General features: G+C 47.7%; 1 protein-coding gene across 1 annotated transcript in view; it reads right to left on the bottom strand.

Moving 5' to 3' along the window:
- The window catches only part of SLC5A1 (solute carrier family 5 member 1), a 72,168-nt gene that overhangs the window by 5,796 nt on the left and 41,688 nt on the right, over nucleotides 1–24,684 (bottom strand). The window contains 8 exon segments of the mRNA NM_001101692.1: nucleotides 4,722–4,937; nucleotides 5,588–5,756; nucleotides 9,246–9,396; nucleotides 10,278–10,385; nucleotides 12,952–13,087; nucleotides 13,326–13,546; nucleotides 16,225–16,305; nucleotides 17,520–17,625. Of these exon segments, the coding sequence (NP_001095162.1) occupies nucleotides 4,722–4,937; nucleotides 5,588–5,756; nucleotides 9,246–9,396; nucleotides 10,278–10,385; nucleotides 12,952–13,087; nucleotides 13,326–13,546; nucleotides 16,225–16,305; nucleotides 17,520–17,625 (1,188 nt within the window).

Below are 24,684 nucleotides of genomic sequence, written 5' to 3'. Positions count from 1 at the left end.
CACTGTCTAACTCTGCCTGTCCAAAAAAAAAAAAAAAAAAAGGAGATGGGATTCGCCCTCTCAGTAGCTACAAAAATGTAGATAACCGTCCTACCCACAGCATTATCTCTAAGTACAAGTATGTTGGGATGGGAATTTAGATGTAAATCATATAAGGGTAATTCAGAAAACTCATGAAAAAAATCAAAAGTAAGTGTATTTTGTTGCAAAATATTTTAAAGTGCATGAATATGAGGGGTCCTCAAAAAGTTCATGGACGTGCATATCATGAAAAGTCTATTCATGGATTTCAAAAAACTTTCACACCAGGACATAAGACTTCCTGTTAAACACTGTTGGTGGGAACAGACACCACGGAAAACAGTGTGAGATTTCTTAAAAACATAGGAATAGACTTGCTATATGAACCAGCAGTGCCACTTCTGGGTATATTCAAAAAAAAAAAAAAAAAAAAACGTTATATCAAAGAGATTCCTGCACCACCATGTTTATAGCAGCACTGTGCACAATAGTCAGAATATGGAATCAGCCACAGTGTCCATCATCAGATGAATGGATAAAGAAAATGTGAAATGTGTGTGTTTGCATATATATACATGAAATTCTATCATTTACATCGAATGATTGAAACCTGAGGACATCATGTTGAGTGAAATAAGCCAGACACAGAAAGACAAATACCTCATGTTCTCTCCTATATGTGGGAGTTAAACTTTTTTAAAATTAAAAGGCAAACACAAAAAAGAAAGAAATGCCTGCTAATATAATGTATTTTCTAACTTAAAGCCTGTCAAACAAATTATTAAGAATGATATACTGGGGCTAGTGCTGTGGTGTAATGGGTAAAAGCTGCCATCTGCAGTGCCCGCATCCCTTATGGGGTCTAATTTGAGTCCCAGCTGCTCCACTTCTGATCCAGCTCTCTGCTATGGCCTGGGAAAGCAGTAGAAGATGGCCCAAGTGCTTGGGCCCCTGCTCCTGCATGGGAGACCCAGAAAAAGCTCCTGGCTCCTGGCTTCAGATAGGCACAGCTCCAGCCATTGTGGCCATCTAGGAATGAACCAGCAGATGGAAGACCTCACTCTCTCTCTGCCTCTGCCACTCTGTAACTCTGCCTTTCAAATAAAGAAGTAAATCTGAAAAAAAAAAAAAAGAAAGAAAGAAAGAAAAGAAAAAAAGAAGGCCGGCACCGCGGCTCAACAGGCTAATCCTCCACCTGTGGCGCCGGCAAACCAGGTTCTAGTCCCGGTCGGGGCGCCGGATTCTGTCCCAGTTGCCCCTCTTCCAGGCCAGCTCTCTGCTGTGGCCAGGAAGTGCAGTGGAGGATGGCCCAAGTGCTTGGGCCCTGCACCCCATGGGAGACCAGGAGAAGCACCTGGCTCCTGCCATCGGATCAGCGCGGTGCACCGGCCGCGGCGGCCATTGGAGTGTGAACCAACGGCAAAGGAAGACCTTTCTCTCTGTCTCTCTCTCTCTCACTGTCCACTCTGCCTGTAAAAAAAAAAACAAAAACAAAAAAAAAAACAAAACCAAACCCAGAGGCACAGGCAAGTAAAGCCAAGATCAACAAATGGGACTACATCAAACTGAAAAGCTTCTACACTGCAAAAGAAACAATCATTTTCCCCATTCAGTAGGATGCTGGGTGTGGGTTTTTCATAAATTGCCTTGACTGTGTTGAGGAATGTTCCTTCTACACCCAATTTGCTTAGAGTTTTCATCATGAAAGCGTGTTGTATTTTATCAAATGCTTTCTCTGCATCTATTGTGATAATCATATGGTTTTATTCTTCAGTTTGTTAATGTGATGTATCACATTGATTGATTTGCAAATGCTGAACCATCCATGCATACCAGGGGTAAATCCCAATTGGTCTGGGTGAATGATCTTTCTGATGAGTCGTTGGATTACATTGGATAGAATTCTGTTGAGCATTTTTGCTTCTATGTTCATCAGGGAAATTGGTTTGTAGTTCTCTTTCTCTGTTGCAGCTTTTTCAGGTTTAGGAATTAAGGTGATGCTGGTTTCATAGAAAGAATTTGGGAGGATTCCCTCCCTTTCAATTGTTTTGAATAGCTTGAGAAAAATTGGAGTTAGTTTTTTAAAGTCTGTTAGAATTCAGCAGTGAAGCCATCTGTCCTGGGCTTTACTTTGTTGGAAGAGTCTTTATTACTGATTCAATTTGCATCTTTGTTATGGGTCTGTTTAGGTTTTCTGTGTCTTCATGGCTCAATTTAGGTAGGTTGCATGTGTCCAGGAATCTATCCATTTCTTCTAGGTTTCCAATTTGCTGGAATACAGCTCTCTGTAGAAATTTCTGGTGATTCTTTTTCTTTCTGTGGTGTCTGTTCTTACATTTCCTTTTTCATCTCTAATTTTATTGATTTGGGTCTTCTCTCCCCTTTTTTGGTTAGTTGGGCCAATGGTGTATCAATTTTATTTTTTTTTTTTTCGAAAAACCAACTCTTCGTTTTGCTGATCTTTTGCATTGTTTTTTGGTTTCAATTTTGTTGATTTCTTCTCTAATTTTAATTACTTCTTTTTTCTTACTAGTTTTGGGTTTGGTTTGCTGTTGTTTTTCTAGATCCTTGAGATGCATTGATAGCTCATTTATTTGGTGCCCTTCCAATTTCTTGTTGTAGGAACCAATTGCTATAAACTTTCTTCTTAGCACTGCTTTTGCTCTATCCCATATGCTTTGATATGTTGTTTCATCATCTTCATTTGTTTCCAGAAATTTTTTGATTTTTTTCAATGACCCACTGTTCATTCAGGAGCATGTTGTTCAGTCTCTATGCATTTACATATGTTCTAGAGATTCCTGATTTACTGATTTCCAGGACATTATGATATTTTCAAAGATTGAGACATGGGGAAGCCATGAATACAATATAAAGAAGGCTTATGACAGATCAAGTCAATAGGCATGACAGTGGTTCTGCTGCTACAAAAGCAGTCTTCATTGGCCCTAAAGTTTTTCACAGCTCTTCAAAATTTGGCTGTGAAGTTTAAGGTCTCTTAGGGATTCTATGACCCTTGCACAAGGGTACTTTTGAAAGTTGTGAGAAATGAAATCGGAATTATAAGCTTGTTTTGGTGCAAAAAATATTTTCAATAATACATGGAAAATACACATTATGAGAAAAGTATGCATGGATTTCAAAAATTTTGTGCCAAAATAAACTCATATTTTTAATCTTGTTTTTGTTTATATTTTATTTTTATTTTGTTTCCTTATATTTTTCCACATTCCAACACCCATTTCTCTCACTAACATTTATTAGTATCTTTGTCACATTTAATGAACCACACTCAGCTTCCCCTGTTCTTTTAATCCAAAAATCTTCTATCCCTTCCAGCCTCTAGTAAACAACATTATGCATTTATATTGAGTTGTTTTTTTTTTAATTTTAGCTCTCACATTTAAGAGAGAACATATAACATCTATCTTTCTGTATCTGGCTTAATTTGTTCAACATGATGTCCTTCAGTTCCATCCATTTTGCTCCAAATGATGCAATTTCATTCTTTTTGATAGTTGAATAATACACACACACACACACACACACACACACTTACACATTGTTAATTATTCAGTTAATCATTTTTAGTAGACTTTTCGAAGTATCCTTGTATTTGTGTATGATTGCATAAAGTGTTAACAAAACCTTTCTCTTTCTTTATAGACAAGTATGATCTTGAGTTAACTGTCTCGTTCTGCTCCCTTGGAACCACGAAAGGGTGAGACGTCCTTGTGTTGAGTCACTAGACTCCATTGCCTATGGTGAAAATGGCTCACAACTGGTCTTCTTTATTTGAATTGGGAAGGCTTAGATGAACCTTAAGTCAATGCAGGCATCTAGAAGAACACTTATAATTATTAAGTCTTTTTTTTTTTTTTACAGGCAGAGAGGACAGTGAGAGAGAGAGACAGAGAGAAAGGTCTTCCTTTGCCGTTGGTTCACCCTCCAATGGCTGCCGCGGCCGGCGCGCTGCGGCAGGCGCACCACGCTGATCTGATGGCAGGAGCCAGGAGCCAGGTGCTTTTCCTGGTCTCCCATGGGGTGCAGGGCCCAAGCACCTGGGCCATCCTCCACTGCACTCCCTGGCCACAGCAGAGAGCTGGCCTGGAAGAGGGGCAACCGGGACAGAATCCGGCGCCCCGACCGGGACTAGAACCCGGTATGCCGGTGCCGCTAGGCGAAGGATTAACCTAGTGAGCCGCGGCGCCGGCCATTTATTAAGTCTTAAACCAATTGGACTTTGTTATTGTGTCGTGGTTTCAATGTCCCCTTCAAAACTCATGCTGAAGTTTAATTGCTATTGGGACATGACTAAGAGGTGGGGCCTTAAGAAGTGAGTAGCTCATGGGTAGTCTGTCCTGATTGGATTAGTGTTGGGGTCCCAGGAGCAAGTTGCTGATACAATGATGAATTCACGACTGCATTCTCCAGCCCTCTTGTGCTCTCTTGCCATGTGCTGCCTTCCACAGGGCCCTTGCCACAGGGCAGCCCTTTGAGCTCAGCCTCCATAACCTTAAGCCAAATAAACTTCTCCTGCTTATAAGTTATGGAATCCATAAGACATAATATTAGAAATGTCTTGAATTCTACAGGCAACTCTTTGGTGCCTTAATTGTATAGAACTCAAGAGATAACTCCTAGTCTTGGTTTCTCCATGTGATACAAGGGCAGGATGGGTCTCACAAATGGATACTTACATGCACATCTGGAATGGGCTTGGTGAAGAGGGAGACAACCACAACGGTGATGATACTAATGACAAAGAGGATGATGGCAAAGTACAAGTAGTGCACACCACAAATAATCGTGGGGCAGTTGCTGGGTTCCATGCAGCTCCCGGTTCCATAGGCAAACTCGGTAATCATACGGGAAATCCCAATCAGAAATCCGAGGACCAGCCCCCAAAAGGCTCCCTGTGGAAGAAAACCCTTGGTCAACTAATGCTGAACTCAAAAAACAGCTGAGTACTCTAGTGTTCCTGTAGGGAGAGAGGAGACAAAGGCAGAAGAATGACGATGAAATGGTAGCTCCAGGCCATCTGAAGTTAGAGCCCAGGAGCCCAGAGTATGGCTACGGAATGTTGTATCAGAGTTGTCAGGGGGCCTATCATGATTCAGTGACATGATTTCACCTGGAACACAAAACAAGGATGCATAATATAATTGTGGTGAAGCATCCAATAACTGGTGTAGAATATCAACCCAACGCCTTCATTCCAAAATTCTCTTTCCTTTGAAAAATCAGGTGAACCTCTGCACCTGCACTTGTGGTCCCCACCAGCATCAAGACTGGGTAGAAAACATACAGCAATAGTTGGGAGACTACAGCCAGGAGAGGGGAGTGAGAGAGACGGTGGACCCAGTACCAACACCCAAGGGGCTCAGGCTCCCTCTCAGAGAGCCCCAGTGGGCCCTGGCAGCTTTCCAATGCAAGCCTTCAGTAGAATATCCATTTCTACCGAAGCGCTCTGAGAAACTGAATCCCTCTCATGGATAAAATGCACGCCCACTCGGGAACTCGCGTGCTGGGTGGGCTTTCCCAGATATGTCAGAAAGATACTCACAGGCTCGTTGACTCTCTTCCAGAAAATAGCAAGCAGGAAGACAGCAGCAATGGGCGGCCCCAAGTAACTGGTGATGGACTGGATGTAATCAAAGAGCTGCCCACTCTGGGCTGACTGCACAATGGGCACCCAGGCGATGCTGATGCCAATCAGGAACAGCATGAACAACCTGCAATAATCACGGCCCCACGACAGAATGTAAGTAAGCAACTCTATGTGAAGAAATACATGCAGCGCTGTGTATTACACACACACACACACACACACACACACGTATTTCAAAAGATTCCTGGAAAATGGAATTAAAAGGTTAAATGTAAGGACAGGCATTTGGTGTGGCAAATAATTTGTCACTTAGAACATCTGCATCCCGTATCAGACAGCCTGGCCCAGGTCCCAGCTCCTCTGCTTCTGATTGGTCTTCCTGCTAATGCATACTCTAGGAGGCTCAAGTATTTGGGTCCTTGACACCCATATGTGGGAAACTGAGATTGCGTTCTGGGTTCCTGTCTTTGGCCTGGCCCAGTCCTGGTTGTTGCAGGTATTTGTGAAAGAACCAGCAATGGAAGATCTCCCTGTCTCTCCATCTCTCTTCTGTGTTACAATAAAATGACAGTAAGTAAATGAAAATTCAAAGCAAATGTTTACTTTGGTATAAAATTTTTTTAAATATATGAAGGGTCTTTTCACTATATATTTTCTGTGACCTTTTTCAAGTTTATTTACTAAGTAAAATGACAGAATGACAAAGAGAGAGGAAGAGACAGAAAGCAATCTCCCATCCACTGGTTCTATCCCCAAATGCCTTCAAAAGCCAGGGCTGGGCCAGGCAGAGGCCAGGAGCCAGGAATTTCATCTGGGTTGCACACATGGGTGCCAGATGCATTAGCAGGAAGCTGGATCAGAAGCAAAATAGCTGGGACTTGAACCAGCAACTCTGGTTCCCAAGTGGTGGCTTATCTACCATAATATCTACCCCTTCTGTGAACTTTTTAAAGATCCTCCCTTTGCACAGATTCCAAAAATTTTGCACCAACATTTTCATTCCATTTTCCCTGAACTTTTAGAAGTACCTCTCAGATACACACATACACACACACACACACACACACACACACACAATATGATGAAAGCAAGAAGAAATAATAAGCAAATTCACTCCTGAGGCGTTTCTCTTCTTTATTCCAGTCACAGGAAAGCCATCTGTTTCCACTGACAAGGGAAGCACATAACTTTCAATAGTAGCCAAGGCCCGGTCACTGCCGTAAGAGAATTCAGCTTTGGGAGACAGCAGAGTGTAGGAACAGGCAGTCCTAGATTCAAGTTCTTATGCTTTCTGTGGGGGCATAGGATCTGGTGCTTAACCTCTTTGGGTCTCAGATTCTCCATCTGAACACTGAAAACGCTATCACTGCCTTGGCAAGGTTGGAATAAATGTCAGTGACAATAAAACACCTTGCAAAGAGCAGGCACTCGACAGATAGCAAAAACCGTCATTACCCCCCTCTCTGCCTGATTCTCCTTAAGAAAGTTAAAAACACCAGCCAAGAAGAATTTTTAAGGGAACAATCTAGGTAGGGAAGGACACTACCAGGTGACCAGCTCTCCTCCTTTGGGGTTTCATTTAACTCCTGTAAAGACTGAGGATTCCCTTACAAGTTCTTACCTGTGCTCTTGGCTTAATTAGACAACTATGATTTCCTTACCTCTGTATTTAAGGCAAAAGAGTCGGAGATTGCCCTCCACAAAGCAGTGTTTTCACCTACTCCTGTCTCCCTCTGGAATGCCCTTCCTACCACCCCCCACTTGCCCAGATCCCACCCCCAAGTCTGGACTCAGCTCAGGTTCTCCCTCCTCCGAGGACAGCATGCCGCAGCCGTCTCCTTCTTATCTGAGCCCCTGATTGGTCTTCCAGTCCCCAGAGCAGACTTTGGGATGGCTTCATGTCACCGTGAGCTTGTCCAGAGCTGTGACAAGTCCCGGGGCAATGGTCTCGGGATGCACATCCTAATGATGTCTTAGGACCAGGAGACCCAGATCCATGAGGTGGCAGCCCACTTGCCCTCTGCTCTTGATGGAAACCTATCCCTTGCCTGACAACCCAAGGACTTTTGCCGAGGAGACTGATCTGCTTTGGGCCTACAGAGAAGCATACAGAAGTGACATTCTGTTGATCCCCTACCAGGGACCCTGCAGCATAAATAATGATGATAATGAGCACACTGGACCCATGCTTTAACCAATGCTTTCAGGATCCTGTTGTGTACAAGGGCCCTTCAGAAAGTTCATGGAAGATGGGATTAGAAGACACATTTATGCGAAACATCTTGAAATCCATGCATTCGAGGGTCTTCAGCAAGTTCACAAAAGGGGTGCCCATTTAGCCTAGCAGATAAGATACCTGCATCCCACATTGAAGTACCTGGGTTCAGTTCCCGGATGTAGATCCTGACTCTTGCTAACTGCTAATGTAGACCCTGCAAGGCACTGCTGATTGTCCAAGGAATTAGGCTGCTGCCATTCACCCACACAGCAGGGCTGGGCTGAGTCCCCATCTCCCAGGGCCAGCCCAGCCCAGTTCCAGCCATTCCAGGCATTTGAGGAGTAAACCAGTAAATGGAAACATTCTCTCTCTCTCTCTCTCTCTCTCTCTCTCTCTCTCTCTCTCTCCCAAATAATTATTTTAAAGCTAATTTTAAAAAAATACATAGTATGAAAAAATATGCATGGACATCTACAATCTTTGGCATAAAATCTTATCTTTTAATTTGTTTTACCCACCAACTCCTTGGAAGCATCCTCATATCACTAGCCCATTTGGGAACGACAAATGAGCGCAAAGCTAGCTGTGGTAGACTTTACAGTCTACTCACAAGTACAGCCCCACTGGGCCTTCACAAGGACTTCACAAAATGTTGCATCAAGGGGTTGAAACGTCACAGGCCTTGAGGCCTGAAAGACAGCCAGTGTGGGGAGCCACGGTGTACAGAGCTGAGATGAGCAGCGGGAAGCAGCATGAAGGGTCTTAAAGAAAGACCCGAGCTGCTACAGAATTCCAATCCCGCCTCTGCCACTGTCCACAACATCTGGGTTTGGTCAGGACAAGTTTCACTCTCTCATTGATCGCCTGAAGGTTAGATGACATGACCTCTAACTCCAGAGAGGCATCGCATTCTCGCTCTTCAAAGTTAAATACCACTGAAGGGCAGATAGAACTACCCACAGAGCTTACTCCCTCTCTACTCAGGCATCTGCCAATCATGAGCCTTTCTGATCAATCAAACTTTCCTGGCAGAGGGGCTGGGACTCTGGCACAATCAGTTAAGTGACTGTGTTGCCACCATCTCATATTGGAGCACTGCTTCAAGTCTCAGCTGCTCTGCTTCTGATCCAGCTTCCTGCTGATGTGCCTAGGAAGGCGGTGGTTGATGGCTCAAGTTCCCTGCCACCCACATGGGAAACCTGGATGGCGTTCCAGGCTCCTGGCTTTAGCCTGGCCCATCCCTAGCTGTTGCAAACATTTGAGGGGAGTAAAACAGAAGATATATCTCCCTGTCTCTAGCCCTCTCTTTCTCTCTCCATCAGTATGATTGCAACTAAATTAATGAATAAATCTTTAAAAAAAAAAAAGGTTCCTGGTGGAGGAAGCTTCATTTACCTTCCTGCGATCATGAGCTCCTTCTCAGACGCTTTCTTCCGGATCTTGGTGTAGATGTCCATGGTGAAGAGGGTGCTGGCGCTGTTGAAGATGGAGGTCAGGGAGCTCATGAGAGACGCCATCATGACGGACAGCATCAGGCCCCGCAGCCCTGGAAGAGAAGGAGCGTCTGAGTGGCACAAACGCATCTCAGTCCACTGACGCTTGGAAAACATGAGAACTCAAGGTTGGCATGCCTTCTGAAACTGCACCATGTCCTCCAACTCTTCGTCTACCAAGATGAGACATTTTTATTTAAAGATTTATTTATTTATTTGAAAGGAGGAGTTACAGAGAGAGAGAGAGAGAGAGAGAGAGAGAGAGAGTCTTCCATCCACTGGTTCACTCCCCAAATGGCCACAATGACTGGGGCTGGGCCAGGCTGAAGCCAGGAGACGGGAGCTTCTTCCAGGTCTCCCACATGGGTGCATGGGCCCAGGCATTTGGGTCATCTTCTGCTGCTTTCCCAGGCACACTAGCAGGCAGCTGGATGGGAAGTAAAGCAGCCAGGACTCTAACCAGTGCCTATATGGGACGCATTCCTCAAGAAAAACAAAGAAATGGACTGTGGTTTTAAATTATTAGTCCACTAGGTGCTGCAGGCCATGGCCCAATCTCCTGCACCACAGCGCCAGCCCCAAGACCAGATATATTAAGAAATGAGCTGTGGCTCCTTCCTTGCCACCATTGAGTTAGAGGCCCAGATGTGTTCAAGATCCAGCTTCACCCATAATCCACCATCATGGCTAAGGGATTCATTGCTGCTAGGGGTGCTGTGGATGGCAAGAGGGCTGAAAACCACCCTCACCCATGCTGGCCATAGGTCTCATTCCCACTGTGGGAAGATATGTTCAAAAACTGAACACACCCAGAATGAGGTTTTCCCTGCCCTCCCCCTAGGCTCAGAAGTTGTGTTGCCCCAGAAAGCCCAGAGAAATCCAGATGGAACCTAAACCCAACTGGTACCACCAATCTCCCAGGAAATCCTCTCACCATTGGGCATCAGCTCCACCACCAAGGTTGGGAAGGCAATGTTGGTGCAGCCAACCCTGGTGCCACAGTATCTCTCACATTCCGAGGGCACGACGCAGGCAACTTTGTCTGGGGAGAGATGAAAAGCCACGTTATCAAGCAGACATTAGGACGACTGCCCCAAATTTTACCTTCTTAAAACAAGACTTCTCAGAGGACATTCCTACCACAACCCTGAAGGGGTTCCACCCTTCCATCCCACGTCTCTGCCCCACCAGTCCCAATGCATCCCCAAATTCAGAGCAGGAAGGAAGGACAGTTTCAAAGCAGAGGGAAATTTACAAAGTAGAGATAGAAAGAAAGTGGCCTTGGATTGGAAGGAGACATGATCTAGAGTCTTGAGGAGAATTCTAAAAAATCTATGTAGGATTTACATCAGCAAACACCTATTAGGTACCTCATCTGGTGCAGTTCCATATAGTATTGATTCATCATTGCACTGTCTCAATTTTTTATACATAAATCTGTGTAATATCCATTATAATACGAACCGTTCAGTTAGCTATCTAGTCATCCCTTGGTATCCCTGGATTACTGCCACAAATCCCCATTACCAAAATCTATGCATGATCAGGTCCTTCATGTAAAAGGCATATAGAGGGGCAGGCACTGTGGTGTAGTGGGCCAAGCCTCTGCTACGATAGCGGCATCCCATGTGAATGCCAGTTTGAGTCCCAGCTGCTCCTCTTCCAAGCCAGCTCCCTGCTAATTAATGGCCTGGGAAGGCAGTAGAGGATGGCCCAAGTGTTTGGGGCCCTGCTACCCATGTGGGAAACCCAGAGGATGCTCCTGGCTCCTGGCTTTAGATCGGCCTAGCTCCGGCCATTGCAGCCATTATGAGAGTGAACAGCAGATGGAAGACCTTTCTCTCTGGCTCTCCCTCTCTCTGTCTGTAGCTCTGCCTCTCAAATAAATAAATAAAGCCATGGCCGGCGCCGCGGCTCACTAGGCTAATCCTCCGCCTTGCGGTGCCAGCACACCGGGTTCTAGTCCCGGTCGGAGCGCCGGATTCTGTCCCGGTTGCCCCTCTTCCAGTCCAGCTCTCTGCTGTGGCCCGGGAGTGCAGTGGAGGATGGCCCAAGTGCTTGGGCCCTGCACCCCATGGGAGACCAGGAGAAGTACCTGGCTCCTGCCATCAGATCAGCGCTTTGCGCCGGCTGCAGCGCACCAGCCGCGCGGCGGCCATTGGAGGGTGAACCAACGATAAAGGAAGACCTTTCTCTCTGTCTCTCTCTCTCTCTCACTGTCTACTCTGCCTGTCAAAAAATAAATAAATAAAAATAAAATAAATAACGTCTTTTTAAAAATGCATATAGAACCTTTGCATATCCTCTGGTGTACTTTAACTCATCTTTAGATGAGTTACTTAGAATATCTAATGCTATGCAAATGTTATGTAAATAGTTGTTTACTCTATTGTTCAAGGAATCCTGACAAGGGAAAAAAAGTCTGTACATGTTGAGTCCAGATGCAATTTCTTTTTCAAATATTTAAATCCACAACTAGTTGAATACACCATGCACAAACCCAAGGATTCAAATGGCTGGCTGTATTTTCCTTTTTTAAAGATTTATATATTTACTTGAAAGGAAGAGTTACAGAGAGAGAGAGAGAGAGAGAGAGGAATCTTCCATCTGCTGGTTAACTCCCCAGATGGCCGCAATAGCCAGGGCTGGGCCAAATCAAAGCTAAGGGCCTGGAGCTTCATCCAGGTACCCCACATGGGTAGCAGGGGCCCAAGCACTGGGGTCATCTTTCGCTGCTTTTCTCGGGCCATTAATTAGCAGGGAGCTGGATGAGAACTGGAGCAGCCACACAAACCAGCACCCATATGGGATGCCGGCATCACAGGTAGTGGCTCTACCCGCTAAGCCCTAATGCTGGCCCCTGTGTTTTCCTCCTGGCAGGTGGGAATGTGAAAATACTATGAGGAGAATGCAGCCAGTAACAGTCTCCAGACCGTCTTGTCTTGACTTTGGAGGACACTTGCCAAACTGTCACTCGGGGGGAGGGAGGGCTTTTTTTTTTTTTGGTCATTATTTCACACAGCACAGAACAGTTTAGCCTCATGCTGGCTACCCGAAATCAATTAAAAAAAAAAAAAACCTGCAAATGGCAAGGATGGAGCAGGTCTTGGAAGAAGCAAGGGACGAATCTCTCACCCTACACGGCAAAAAGCAAGGCTCAAGGTAGCTTTAAGGAAATTATCCCGGAAACCCGGCCCAGAGCCTCAGGCGATTAGAGACTGGCTGGCTGGGAGCCTCTGACATGGAATTTGGAAATGACATCACACACACACATACACACCACAAGCCTTGGATTGGCCAGGAGAGGAATAACAGCTGAGCAAATAGGAGTGGGGGGAGGGGGCGCGGAACAATCTGGAGGCGTGTCCCAAACTTGAACTTGGAATATGTGTTTGGTTTTAAAGAAAGGAAAGCAACTGCAGATGTAAGAAATGGGGGGAAACAACCCCAAAAGTTCTGCATCTCAGGAACAGTGAGAGCTGGCTTTTATCACAGCAAAGGAAGAAGAGGAGGGAGGGGGGCAGGAGCAGGGAGCTACAGGGCTTTCGAAGCGCCTGGGAGGCGGGTGGCTGGGGAAGAGAAGCCGTGGGTGCAGCGGGGGGCTTTACCTGTGTACAGGATACGGCTCACCATCCCCATCATCACTATGAGGAACATAGGCATCACCTTCAGGTACCCACACAGAATGCAGCCGGCCTTCACGTGGGACAAGTTCTTGGCTGACAGGCAACGCTGCACAATGACCTAACAGGGAGAGCCGAGTGAGGGCAGGAGGGCAGGCCAGAGAGCCCACGACACCGCCTGAGATGCCAGGTCTCCATCCTGTGCCACCCCTGTGTCGCCGGGGCTCACCAGCCTGCAGGTCACGGGAGCCCGCCCCTGCCTTTCTCAGCCCAATAAGCCATAGACAGACAGGAGCTCCCGCAGCCCCGTGGGGGAAAGCCTGGTCCGTCCGTCCACCCTGCATGTCCAGCTCGGGTACCTGATCAGTGCACCAGTACCAAAGGGTGAGGATGCTCATTCCAAAGACGAGCCCGGGCCAGGGGATGTCCCCAGTGATGGCATCTCGGAAGATGTGGAAGGCGTCTTCCCTTGGGGTGTAGCACTTCTGTGGGATGGAGGTGTTTCCGTAGGAGATCTGGCTGGGAATGGCTCGCATGTACTTCTCCGTGAAGGCCTCGTACCCTCCTACTTCGTGAAAAGCTGGAAAGCACAGACACAGAAACAAACATTATGTCATACTCCACTCTTTGTGGTGGCTTCCTCCCACAGATGCCCGAGAGACTGGGGGGACCCAGCCAACAGACAGAGAGCACTCACTGCACAGGCCTGGGCAAGTCTCCTTCCTCAGCTTTCTCATCCACCAGATGGGGTTATTAACCCGCCCTATCCCTCCCCTAGGCTGTGCAGACCCAAAGCAATAGTTTGTGGTTTTTTTTTTTTAAGATTTATTTATTTGCTTGAGAGGGGGAGAGAGAGAGAGAGAGAGAGAGAGAGAGAGAGAGATCTTCTATCTGCTGCTTCACTCCCCAGGTGGCTGCAACGGCCAGAGCTGTGCCAATCTAGAGAGAGAGAGAGAGAGAGAGAGAGAGAGAGAGATCTTCTATCTGCTGCTTCACTCCCCAGGTGGCTGCAACGGCCAGAGCTGTGCCAATCTAGAGAGAGAGAGAGAGAGAGAGAGAGAGAGAGAGAGAGAGAGATCTTCTATCTGCTGTTTCACTCCCCAGGTGGCTGCAACGGCCAGAGCTGTGCCAATCTGAAGCCAGGAGAGCCAGGAGCTTCCTCTGGGTCTCCCACACAGGTGCAGGGACCCAAGGACTTGGGCCGTCTTCTACTGCTTCTACTTCTTAACTGCCATGCCACAGGTCTAGCCCCAGCAATAGCTTTTGAAAGTGCTCCACGCAGCCAGCACTGTGGCATAGAAGGGAAAGCCGCCACCTGCACCACTAGCATCCCAAGTGGGCACCCGTTCAAGTCCCAGCTGCTCCACTTCTGATCCAGCTCTCTGCTATAGCCTGGGAAAGCAGTAGAAGATGGGCCCCTGCACCTGTGTGGGAGACCCAGAAGAAGCTCCTGGCTCCTGGCTTTGGCTCAGCCCAGCTCTGGCCATTGCAGCCATTTAGGGAGTGAACAGCAGATGGAAGATCTTTCTCTCTGTCTCTACTTCTCACTGTCTGTTACTCTCTCAAATAAATGAATGAGAGAAAGAAAGAAAGAAAGAAAAAAAGAAAGAAAGAAAGAAAGAAAGAAAGAAAGAAAGAAAGAGAAAGAGCTCCAGTTATAACCTTCTTGACAAAAGGTTTACATATAGCCTAGCAGTTAAGACACTGTTTAGGGTGCTCATGTGCCATATCAGAATGCCTGGGCTTGAGTCCTGACTATAGCTTCCTGTTAATGCAAGCCCTGGGAGGCAGTCACCCGTGTGGGAGACCTGAATGGAATTCTTAGCCTTGGCTTCAGCCCCCTTCTCCCCACCCACCCATTGTGGGTATCTGAGGAGTGAACCAGCAATGGGGAAGAGCCCTCTTGCTCTCTCTCCCTTTCAAATAAATAAAGATTTAAAAGAGAAAAACAAAAGGAAAGATGTTTGAATTATTAAATGGAAGACTTCGGTTTTGTACCACATGCAAAGACCTTTTTTTTCACTCTCACCTCTGCTATGAGCTGGGGTCCTTGGAAATCCAAGCCCAGACCCAGAGACACAAAGGGACCCCCAGCCCAGGTCCCAGTGCAGTGGCCTGGACAGGCAATGGAATCTGGAACCTGCCACCTGACAGCTGTTGGTCCTTAAGCAAATCATGCCAGCTCCTGCCTTGCCCATCCCCAATGCCAACCAATAGCAACTAAGGGAAAGAGCTGGGAGACGAAAGAGTAGAGAGCAGATACTGGTCTTTGCAGGACACACAGAGGGCCTCGTGCACCAGAAAATAAAATGCATTTTGTAGCCTCCCACAACAACATCCCTACATCCAGGGCTTCCACTCTCGTCTTTAGCATCACATCAGCAAGTAAAATTTCAAAAACAAACACTGGGAGGGCTACTACCATCGAGTGGTCTTTTTTTTTTTTAAGATTTTTATTTATTTATTTGAAAGGTAGAGTTGCAGACAGTGAGAGGGAGAGACAGACAGAAAGGTCTTCCTTCCGTTGGTTCACTCCCCAGATGGCTGCAACGGCCGGAGCTGCGTCGATCCGAAGCCAGGAGCCAGGTGCCTCTTCCCAGTCTCCCACATGGGTGCAGGGGCCCAAGGACCTGGGCCATCCTCCACTGCTTTCCCAGGCCATAGCAGAGAGCTGGATTGGAAGAGGAGCAGCCGGGACTAGAACTGGCACCCATATGGGATGCCGGCACTGCAGGTGGAGGATTAACCTACTGCACCATGGCTCTGGCCCCAAGTGGTCAGTTTTTTAAACGTTGTCAAACAAGGGCATTGAAAGGATAGGTATCACCTCCTGCCAATAAGTCACCAAAGAAAAGATACTTAACATCAAAGTATGGACAGCATTCTGTATGGACATCAAAGCGGACAGCATAAAATCTAAGAGTGAAGACTCAACATTTGGACATTTCTACTTGGGTTATTTAGCCTCATCCTGTCTTGTTCAATTTCTCTGCAGACAGAGCCCCATGTTATCACGTGAAGTGGTTCAGGCTCAGTGTGTGTGTGTCCAGTGTGGTCCAGTGTGTGTGTGTATCAGGGAGAAAGAGAAAGAGAGAGAGAGAGAGAGAGAGAGAGAGAGAGGCAGGGAATCCAGGTGGTCTCTGAGCCAGCCCCAACCTGAAGCTTCCAGGCATGACAAAGCTACCCCTGCACACCCACAGTCTGGGCTGGGCCACCACCACCACCCCCACCTCCTTAACCCACCCCAGCCCCACTTACCGAACCCAGTCAGGATCACAGAGCCCACCATCATGATGGCAGTCTGCAAGGTATCCGTGTAGATCACAGCGGCCAAGCCCCCTACAGCAGCCAGGACAGCAACACATCAGACTCGGGGAGCAGAGAAGCAGAGCTGCCTGCCTGCTTCCCTTCCCACGCTCCATCCTCTGCCTCTCGCACACCTGCTGAGAGTCCAGCCCCCTCGGACACTCACCTGCCTTCCCTCCCTTGTCCTGTCACTCTGCTTCTCAGTGCATCCCCAACCCATACTTTCCATAGAGATGGCCTTGGGGGCAGGGGACTGTTTCTCACTACCTGAGAAGGAAGAGCCCGATGGGACCCTTGGGAGCCAAGAGATGGCCTCGCTATGGTGAGAGGAAGCATCTCTCATGAGTGAAACCATAGAAGAGCAAAGAGCTGACTACAGGGGCCTCTGGGGACAAGGCCACATTGGCGTGTGTCAAAGGGCTACTTCCAGGATGATTATACGAGAAGTTCCTAGACAAGGGAATTAAAAGATAAGGGGTTGTGGTTGTTTTTAATGCAGGAACTACGCACTTTTTGAAGACCCTGTGCATGTCCACCCTCTCATGTCTCAGACCATCTAAGTAATTCCTTGTGCCCAGAGCTATGGGGGCTCCAGCTGGGTAGCAAGTTCCATCGCTAACTCTGCCCCCCACCCAATGAGGTAGAGCAACATCTCTGCAAAGGAGCCCCCAGTTGTACACCAGCTTCTCCAGGTGTCTCTTGATTCTTCCTCCCAAACCTCTTTGAAGGGTCACTCCCTCTGGCCCTCCCACAGTGGCTCCCAGTCTCTCCTACATCAAAGGCCAGGCCTCTGTGTGGCTTCCAAGGCCCCTGAACTGTGATCTCATTTGAAGTCTCCAGCCCATGGCCCAATTAGGCCCCATCTACCACCAAGGGTCCACCCTCCTCCAGCCACGTGCACCTGCCTGCTCACCTAGTCTCTGCCCCCACGCTGTGCTCACTCCTGCTTCCACACCCAGCCCCCACTTAGCCTTGATCCCACCCACCCCACCCCAGCAGCCAAGTCATCTTCACAAAATGGCAAGGCCAAGCTCTTCCCAAGTTCCTTCCTATAAGAAGCAGCCCTATTCCAGAAAACTCCGGAGCTTTCAAGACTACTCACCTAACTTGTAGGGCCTGTGAGTAGACACCAAGCAAATGCTCCACCCTCAAACCACTTCCTGAGTTTACTTGTCCTCTAGCACAGGAGAAAACCAAATCCCCGACTTCCATTCGCCCTTCCTGAGTGCTTGAGCTCCTGGGCTCACCTGTGATGGTGTAGAGCCCAGTGATGACCAATAAGATAATGATGGCCACATAGATATCCAGGCCCAAGGTCAGCTGGATGAAGATGGCTCCGGAAAATATGTCTGCCTGCAAGGAGAGGAGGGGAGAGGCAGGGGAAGGGGTAAGAGAAGCCGCCTATTCACGGAGTCCATGTTCTCTTCCTGAGTTCTCAAGAACGCTTTGTTCAAGTGAGAAAAGGGCTCCACCACCCACAAGGGCTGCGAAATGCTGCTGGATGCTACCAGGTAAAGGCAGCTTCTTTGCCACACAGGCTCTCAGAGCCTTTATGTACACCATGGAGCTTGGCTCTCCGGCCAGGGGAACCCAACACACAACCCTTCACAAGTGCACTTCACTCTGGAACTCTCTTTGCTTTGAGGTTCTTCCCAACTCACATGTAGACCAGGGTTCTGCACCTACGACCTGTGGTCTGCACGTCAGTGTACGCAGATCTGTTCCAAGAAGCAAGTCTGGGTGCAGGAGAGTCTGAGAGTGGCAAGCTCTACCCTTGACCCCAGCATAGAGAGAAACTTCAGCGAGATCCCAGTGTTATCTTCCCAGCCCCGGGCAGAGTTCACGACCCAAACACAACCAAGGCATCACCAAGCACCTCGTAGGGGGCAAGGTTGGCACAAGGTAGTTTTATCTAGATGATCTTGGGAGATTTTTGAGACAATTGTTTTCTTCTTCACTCCCGAGTTCACTGCTTCTGTTCTCTTCCAAGGTCCTCCTTTCTCCTCCCAGTCTCACGGAGCCACCTCCTAAAGGAACTTTCTACCTGGACGGATGGTGCAGTTGCTAACATACACCAGCAGAGGGCGCACTGGGGTCACCCAAAATAAGTTTTTTCCTATCTTCCCCAAAATACTCCAGGAAGGGTGGTGTTAAGGAATGAGCGGGCAGAATCTCCTGTTTTCAAATCTTGGTGCAAAAGACACTAGACTGCTCCTAGGTGGGATGCACACCTGTCATACTTCATAAGCTTAATACATTTCAGAGGATGCCAAGGGCACTCAGGCCGAGCCCTGGCGAATGGACCGACAGAGTTGAGCTTAACACTTCCACCTCTCCTCCTCTGTTCTCATCTTCCCTGGCCTGCCCTAGCACAGCTCCCCAGGGACCCCCACCACACCTTTCTGTCCCCCCAAGCGTGCATGTGTTGGAAACTTAATGATCGAATTCACATGTCAATAGCATTTGGAGGAAGGCCATTTGGGAGGTGACCAGGATTAGAAGAGTTGTCCAGGGTGAGACACCCCGTGATGGGGTTAGTGAGAGTTCCAGAGTGAGAATCCCATGATGGGATCACCGGCTTTAACACAAGAGGAAGAGACACCCAAGTTAGCGTGCTTGCTCGGTCTCACTAAGGGACGTCGTCCCCTGTGTGATGGTGCCGCAAGAAGTCCCTCCCTGAGAGATGCTAGAACCATACTCTCGGATGGCCCAGGCTTCAGAACTGTCAGAAATACATCTCTCTATTCTTTATAAACTACCCAGACTTGGCTGTTCTTTTATATAACAACATAAAGTAACTAAGACCCCTCACAACAGGATCTCCTATTCCTTATCTCTGTTACTTGGGAGACAGCTTGTCTAATACCAGCTCCCGAGTCTGTGTGCTAATGTGAGCCCTGGAGAGTGAGTCAACCCCAAGTTCCTGGTGCATCAGCTCCCACCCTCCCAGACGTCTCCTGCAGATTCTCTCACTCCAGGGGACCTAATGTCACCATCTGGTGAAGGAGGAGACACACAGCCAGAGGCAGAGAGAGGGATGGTGACAAAGAATCACACCAGGGCTGGTGTTCAGAGGACCTGGCTCTGGGCCCACTGCAGCTGCCACTATAGGTCAGAGTGACCTGGGATGAAACGTTGTACTTTTCTACTCCTTAGAGTCCTCATCTTTAAAGCAGGAAGTCTTGGAGTGGGCCATTAGTGCAATGGTTAATGCCCACATCCCACATCCCATATTGCAGTAAATGGTTTGAGTCCCAGCTCTGCTTCCAATCCAGCTTCCTGCTTATGTGCACCCTGGGGGCAGCAGATAAGGGTGCAAGTACTTGGGCCTTTGCCACCCTTGTGGGAGATTTGGATGGAGTTCCTGATTCCTGGCTTTGCTCCACCCAGCTCTGGACGCTTGGAGGGTGAATGAGCCATCTGGAAGATCTCTCTCTGTCTCTGTCTCTGTCTCTCTCTGTCTCTCTCTCTCTCTCCCACTCAAATAAAATGAAAAAAAAAAAATACAATGCAAGACACAGCAGAAAGACCTGACTACAGGAGCTCCTGATTCTTAGCATCTGGAAGTGGGAAAGGCTGCAGCCTCCTCTCAGGGCCAGGGTCGGTTCCATCCTGCCTTCTGCAGTGGCCCAAGAAGAAGGAGCCTCTTCTACCTACATGCGCCTGCAAAGGTAAATGGGCTCTCCTTTCTGGCTGCTCTCTGGGCTATTTCAAACTGTGATGGGTAACAGTGGTCCCTCGTCTCCCATGTTTCCTACTAGTTACATAAAGTTATCTAAATTAAGGGGTCCATTTGTTAATTGTAAAAGTTATCTAAATTAAAGGTGACTCACTTGTTGATTGCAATCGACTGTAGTTAAATGCACATAATTTTGACTTGGTGGATTAGTTAACAAGCATAAATGAGCTAAGAAAAGATCCCAAGGCTGCGCCTGCCTTAAAAATGCCCTTGGCAGGGCTGGCATTGTGGCATATCGGGCAAAGCCACTACCTGCAATGCTGGCATCCCACATGGGTGTTGGTTCGAGTCCTGGCTGCTCCACTTCTGACCGAGCTCCCTGCTAATGGCCTGAGAAAAGCAGTGGAAGATGCCCAAGTGCTTGAGACCCTGCCACCCTTGCAGGAGGCCCAGATGAAGCTTAAGGCTCCTGGTCTCAGCCTGGCCCAGTGCTGGCCATTGCGGCCATCTGGGGAGTGAATCAGCAGATGGATGACCTCTCTCTCCCTCTCTGTGTGTAACTCTAACTTTCAAATAAATAATTAAATCTTTAAAAAATAAATGTCGGGGCTGGGACTGTGGCATAGCAGGTAAAGCTACCACCTGCATTGCCGGCATCCCATATAGGCATCGGTTCAAGTCCCTGCTGCTCCTCTTCCAATCCAGCACTCTGCTATGGCCTGGGAAAGCAGTAGAGATGGCCCGAGGCCTTGGGCCCCTGCACCCACATGGGAGACCTGGAAGAAGCTCCTGGCTCCTGGCTTCAGATCGGCACAGCTCCAATCATTGTAGCCAATTGGAGAATGAACCAGCGGATGGAAGACCTCTCTCTCTCTCTTTCAGCCTCTCCTTCTCTCTGTGTGTTTGTAACTCTGACTTTCCAATAAATAAAAAACTCTTTAAAAAAAAATAAGTGCCCTCGGCAGCCACAGGGGTGCAGCCAGACAGAAGGAGTACCTGCTGATGTTCCATAGCACAGCAGGATAACTACAATTAACAATGATTGAGTGTTTTCAAAATAGCTAGTGGATAGAGTTTGAACATTCCCAACACGGAGAAATCATAAATGCCTGGGGTGATAGATTTCCCTGACCTGATCATTACACACTGAAACATCACACCATACCCTATCCATGTGTAGAATGACTGCATGTCAGTTAGAAATAAGGAATGATTAAAACACACAAGTCCTACATCAGAATGCCTGGCTTCAGTTCACAGTTCTGGCTCCTTTATACCAACTTTCTGCTCATGCTACCCTGGCAGGCATCAGTGACAGCTCCAATAATTGAGTCTCTGCCACCCACATGGTAGACCTGGATTGAGTTCCCACTTCCCAGCTTCAGCTTTGGTCCGGTAAGTACTCCACCACTGCAGGCACTTGAGGAGTGAACTAGTAGATTGGAGAAGCTATGTGTTCATGTGTGTGTTCATGTGTGTGTGTGTGTGTGTATCTCTCTAATAAATTTCTAAATTTTTAAAGAAATATTTTTTAAAAATAATTGGGAAGGGCATTTGGCACAGTGGTTAAGATGTCTCTTGGAACATTTATGTCCCATATCAGAGTACCTGGGTTCAAGTCCCAGCTCTGCTCTTGAGTCCAACTTCCTGCTAATGTGCACACGGGGACGCAGCAGGTGATGGCTCCAGTACCTGGGTCCCTGCCATCCATGTAGGAGACCTGGATTGAGCTCCTGGCTCCTGGTTTCAGCCTGGCCCAACCCCAGCTGTTGAGTCCATTCCAATATGGGATGTGGGCATTCCAACCAACATCTTATAAAACACCTACCCATGGGGCCTGCGCTGTGGATAGGCAGGTAAGCCTGCTGCCTGCAATGCTGGTATCCTATATGGGTGCTGATTCAAGTCCCAGCTGCTCCACTTCCCATCCAGCTCTCTGCTATGGCCTGAGAAAGCAGTAGAAGATGGCCCAAGTCCTTGGGCCCCTGCATCCTAGTGGGAGACCCGGAAGAAGCTCCTGGCTCCTGGCTTCGGATCAGAGCAGCTCTGGCCATTGCGGCCAATTGTGGAGTGAACCAGTGGATGGAAAACCTCTCTCTCTCTCTCTCTCTCTCTCCCTCTCTGTGTGTGTGTGTGTGTGTGTGTGTGTGTGTAACTCTGACTTTCAAATAAATAAAATAAACCTTTTTTTTTTTTTTGACAGGCAGAGTGGACAGTGAGAGAGAGAGACAGAGAGAAAGGTCTTCCTTTGCCATTGGTTCACCCTCCAATGGCCGCCGTGGTCGGCGCGCTGCGGCCAGCGCACCGCGCTGATCCGATGGCAGGAGCCAGGAGCTAGGTGCTTTTCCTGGTCTCCCATGGGGTGCAGGGCCCAAGCACTTGGGCCATCCTCCACTGCACTCCCTGGCCACAGCAGAGAGCTGGCCTGGAAGAGGGGCAACCGGGACAGAATCCGGCGCCCCGACCGGGACTAGAACCCGGTGTGCCGGCGCCGCTAGGCGGAGGATTAGCCTAGTGAGCCACGGCGCCAGCTAATAAAATAAATCTTTAAAAAAAAAAAAACACCTACCCACATAGTGGTCAATTTGTAATTCTTTACAACAGCACGCCACAGTAGACCGTGATGCCCACATTACTCTCTGCCTTACTGTCCTTGATCACAAATAAGTAACATACAACTCAAGATAGTGCAGTCAACGAACTCTGTCAGGACTTCTGGGAAGCCCCGTTTCTGTGATATTCCATCTTCATCTAACAGCACAGATAAAGAATTCTAAGAAAACCTCTCTGGTGAGTAGAAGAAACCTAGGGCAAATTCCTCCTCCCACGAGTCATTCCCATCCTCGAGATAAATTCTGCCCTTCGAACCTGAGAAGCCAGCAGGTGTGCCTGGAACTCCATAGCTAAGCCACCTTTGGGAACCTGCTTCAGCCTGGGTGTTCTGACATTGGACTTGGGTTCTCCATAGCTGTCCAGACATTTTTCCTGCCTCACTTGAATTTTTCCTTTGCAGTCAGAGAATTTTCCATTTTACCAAGGACTTCCTAAAGCATGCATTAGTTTGACCCTTACAACAAAAACTGGAAGGTAAGGGATTTCCTTTCTGGAATATTTTCTGCAGGGAGCCAGGTCTTTTTTATTATTATTTAAAAAAAAAAACTTTTTTCCCTTACTTTCAAAATGAAATTTAAAAAAATTAATAAAGTAACTTATGTGTGTGGTTTAGAAACACACATCACAAGGACAGGTAGTTGGCACAGTGGTTACGATACACTTCAGATGATCACAACAAGGGAATATTATAGAGACCCTGGGTTGGAATCCTGGCTCTGTTTCTGATCCAGCTACCTGCAAATCCACACCCTGGGAGGCAACAGGTGGTGCTCAGGTAGTTGGGATCCTGCCACATACATGGCAGACCTGGGTTGAGCTCTTGTATCCTGGACATTTGGGGAATGAACCAGTGGATAAGAGGGGTGTGTGTGTGTGTGTGTGTATGTGTGTGTGTGTGTGTCTGCCTGTCAAACAAATTATCTATGGATGAGAAGAATTCATGACAACATTTATCCACAGGAAGGAATAATAGGAACACATAAGCTTTTGGTTATATCTGTAATGTTTTAATTCTTTTTGGGAAAAAATTATAAATTGCTTAGATCTATAAAATCTGAGTGTGGAGATAAAAGCATTTGCTATATTATTCTTTGTGCTTCTCTGTATGTTTGAAATATTTCATGAATTTTTTCCATTTATTAAAAGGGGACAGGGGGCTGGTGCTGTGGCACAGCAGGTTAAGCCACAGCTGGAGACACCAGCATCCCTATATGAACACTGGTTTGAGTCCTTGTAGCTCCACTTCTGGTCCAGCTCCCTCCTAGTAAACCTTGGAAAACAACAGATGATGGCCCAAGTGCTGGGGCCCTGGATCCCATCCAAGCATGGTACAAGACCAAGATGGCAGCCATAGCCAAAGCTCCATGCTCAATGCCCTGGGCCACATCAGGTCCTGCACTTTGTCTCTCCCATCAATTACACACCTACTGGACCCTTACATCCTCCCCAGCCTTCCTCGAAGGTCCCTGGTAAGCTCCTGTCTGGCTGAGTATCTCACAAAGCCATCTCTTCTCTCTTCCCACCCACTCAAGCCACTCGTGGCTTCCCCACATGCACACACACAACAAAGCCAGATCAGCTTCATCTCTATGTGCAGTGTCAATGCCTTACAACCATGCTTGGTTACTCACACCTTTTTTTTATTTTTTTCTGTCCAGGGGCCACTGCTCCTCTGTGTAACGTGATACAAGTTGCCGGCAGGTACGGCTGGCATCAGTGTCATTCCTTTAAGAATTGCATGCTCTGTGACCCTTGGTGGACCTGAAGGCAGCCAAATTTATGAGGACAAAGCCTTTCCTGTCAGCATCCCTCCCTCCTGTCCCTCTCTGTGCTGTCCCTCCTCCAGTTCCCTCACACACCCAGTGTGCACCTGATGTTCTCTCTGCAACCCATCTGCCTCGTGAGGGTCATTTAACTGGAATTTTAACCTCCTCTGTCCTGGTTAAATTTCAAGTGGGTGAAAGACTTAGAAGGCAAGAGACATCGGGTCAGAAGATGTAAATTCAGCATCAGGACACCTGATCAATTCTGATCCCAACGAAAGCCACAAAAATCCCCTTCTTTCTCTGGGTCTCAGTCCACCCATCTGTAAAAGCAGAACCTAGGACACAGGACCATCC

Source organism: Oryctolagus cuniculus, chromosome 21 (assembly GCF_051225735.1).
Source record: "Oryctolagus cuniculus isolate XC-2025 breed Fujian yellow rabbit chromosome 21, ASM5122573v1, whole genome shotgun sequence".
In the NCBI taxonomy this organism is placed as follows: domain Eukaryota; kingdom Metazoa; phylum Chordata; class Mammalia; order Lagomorpha; family Leporidae; genus Oryctolagus; species Oryctolagus cuniculus.
The sequence above is the reverse complement of the archived record's forward strand: the minus strand, read 5'-3'. Positions and strand labels throughout refer to the sequence as shown.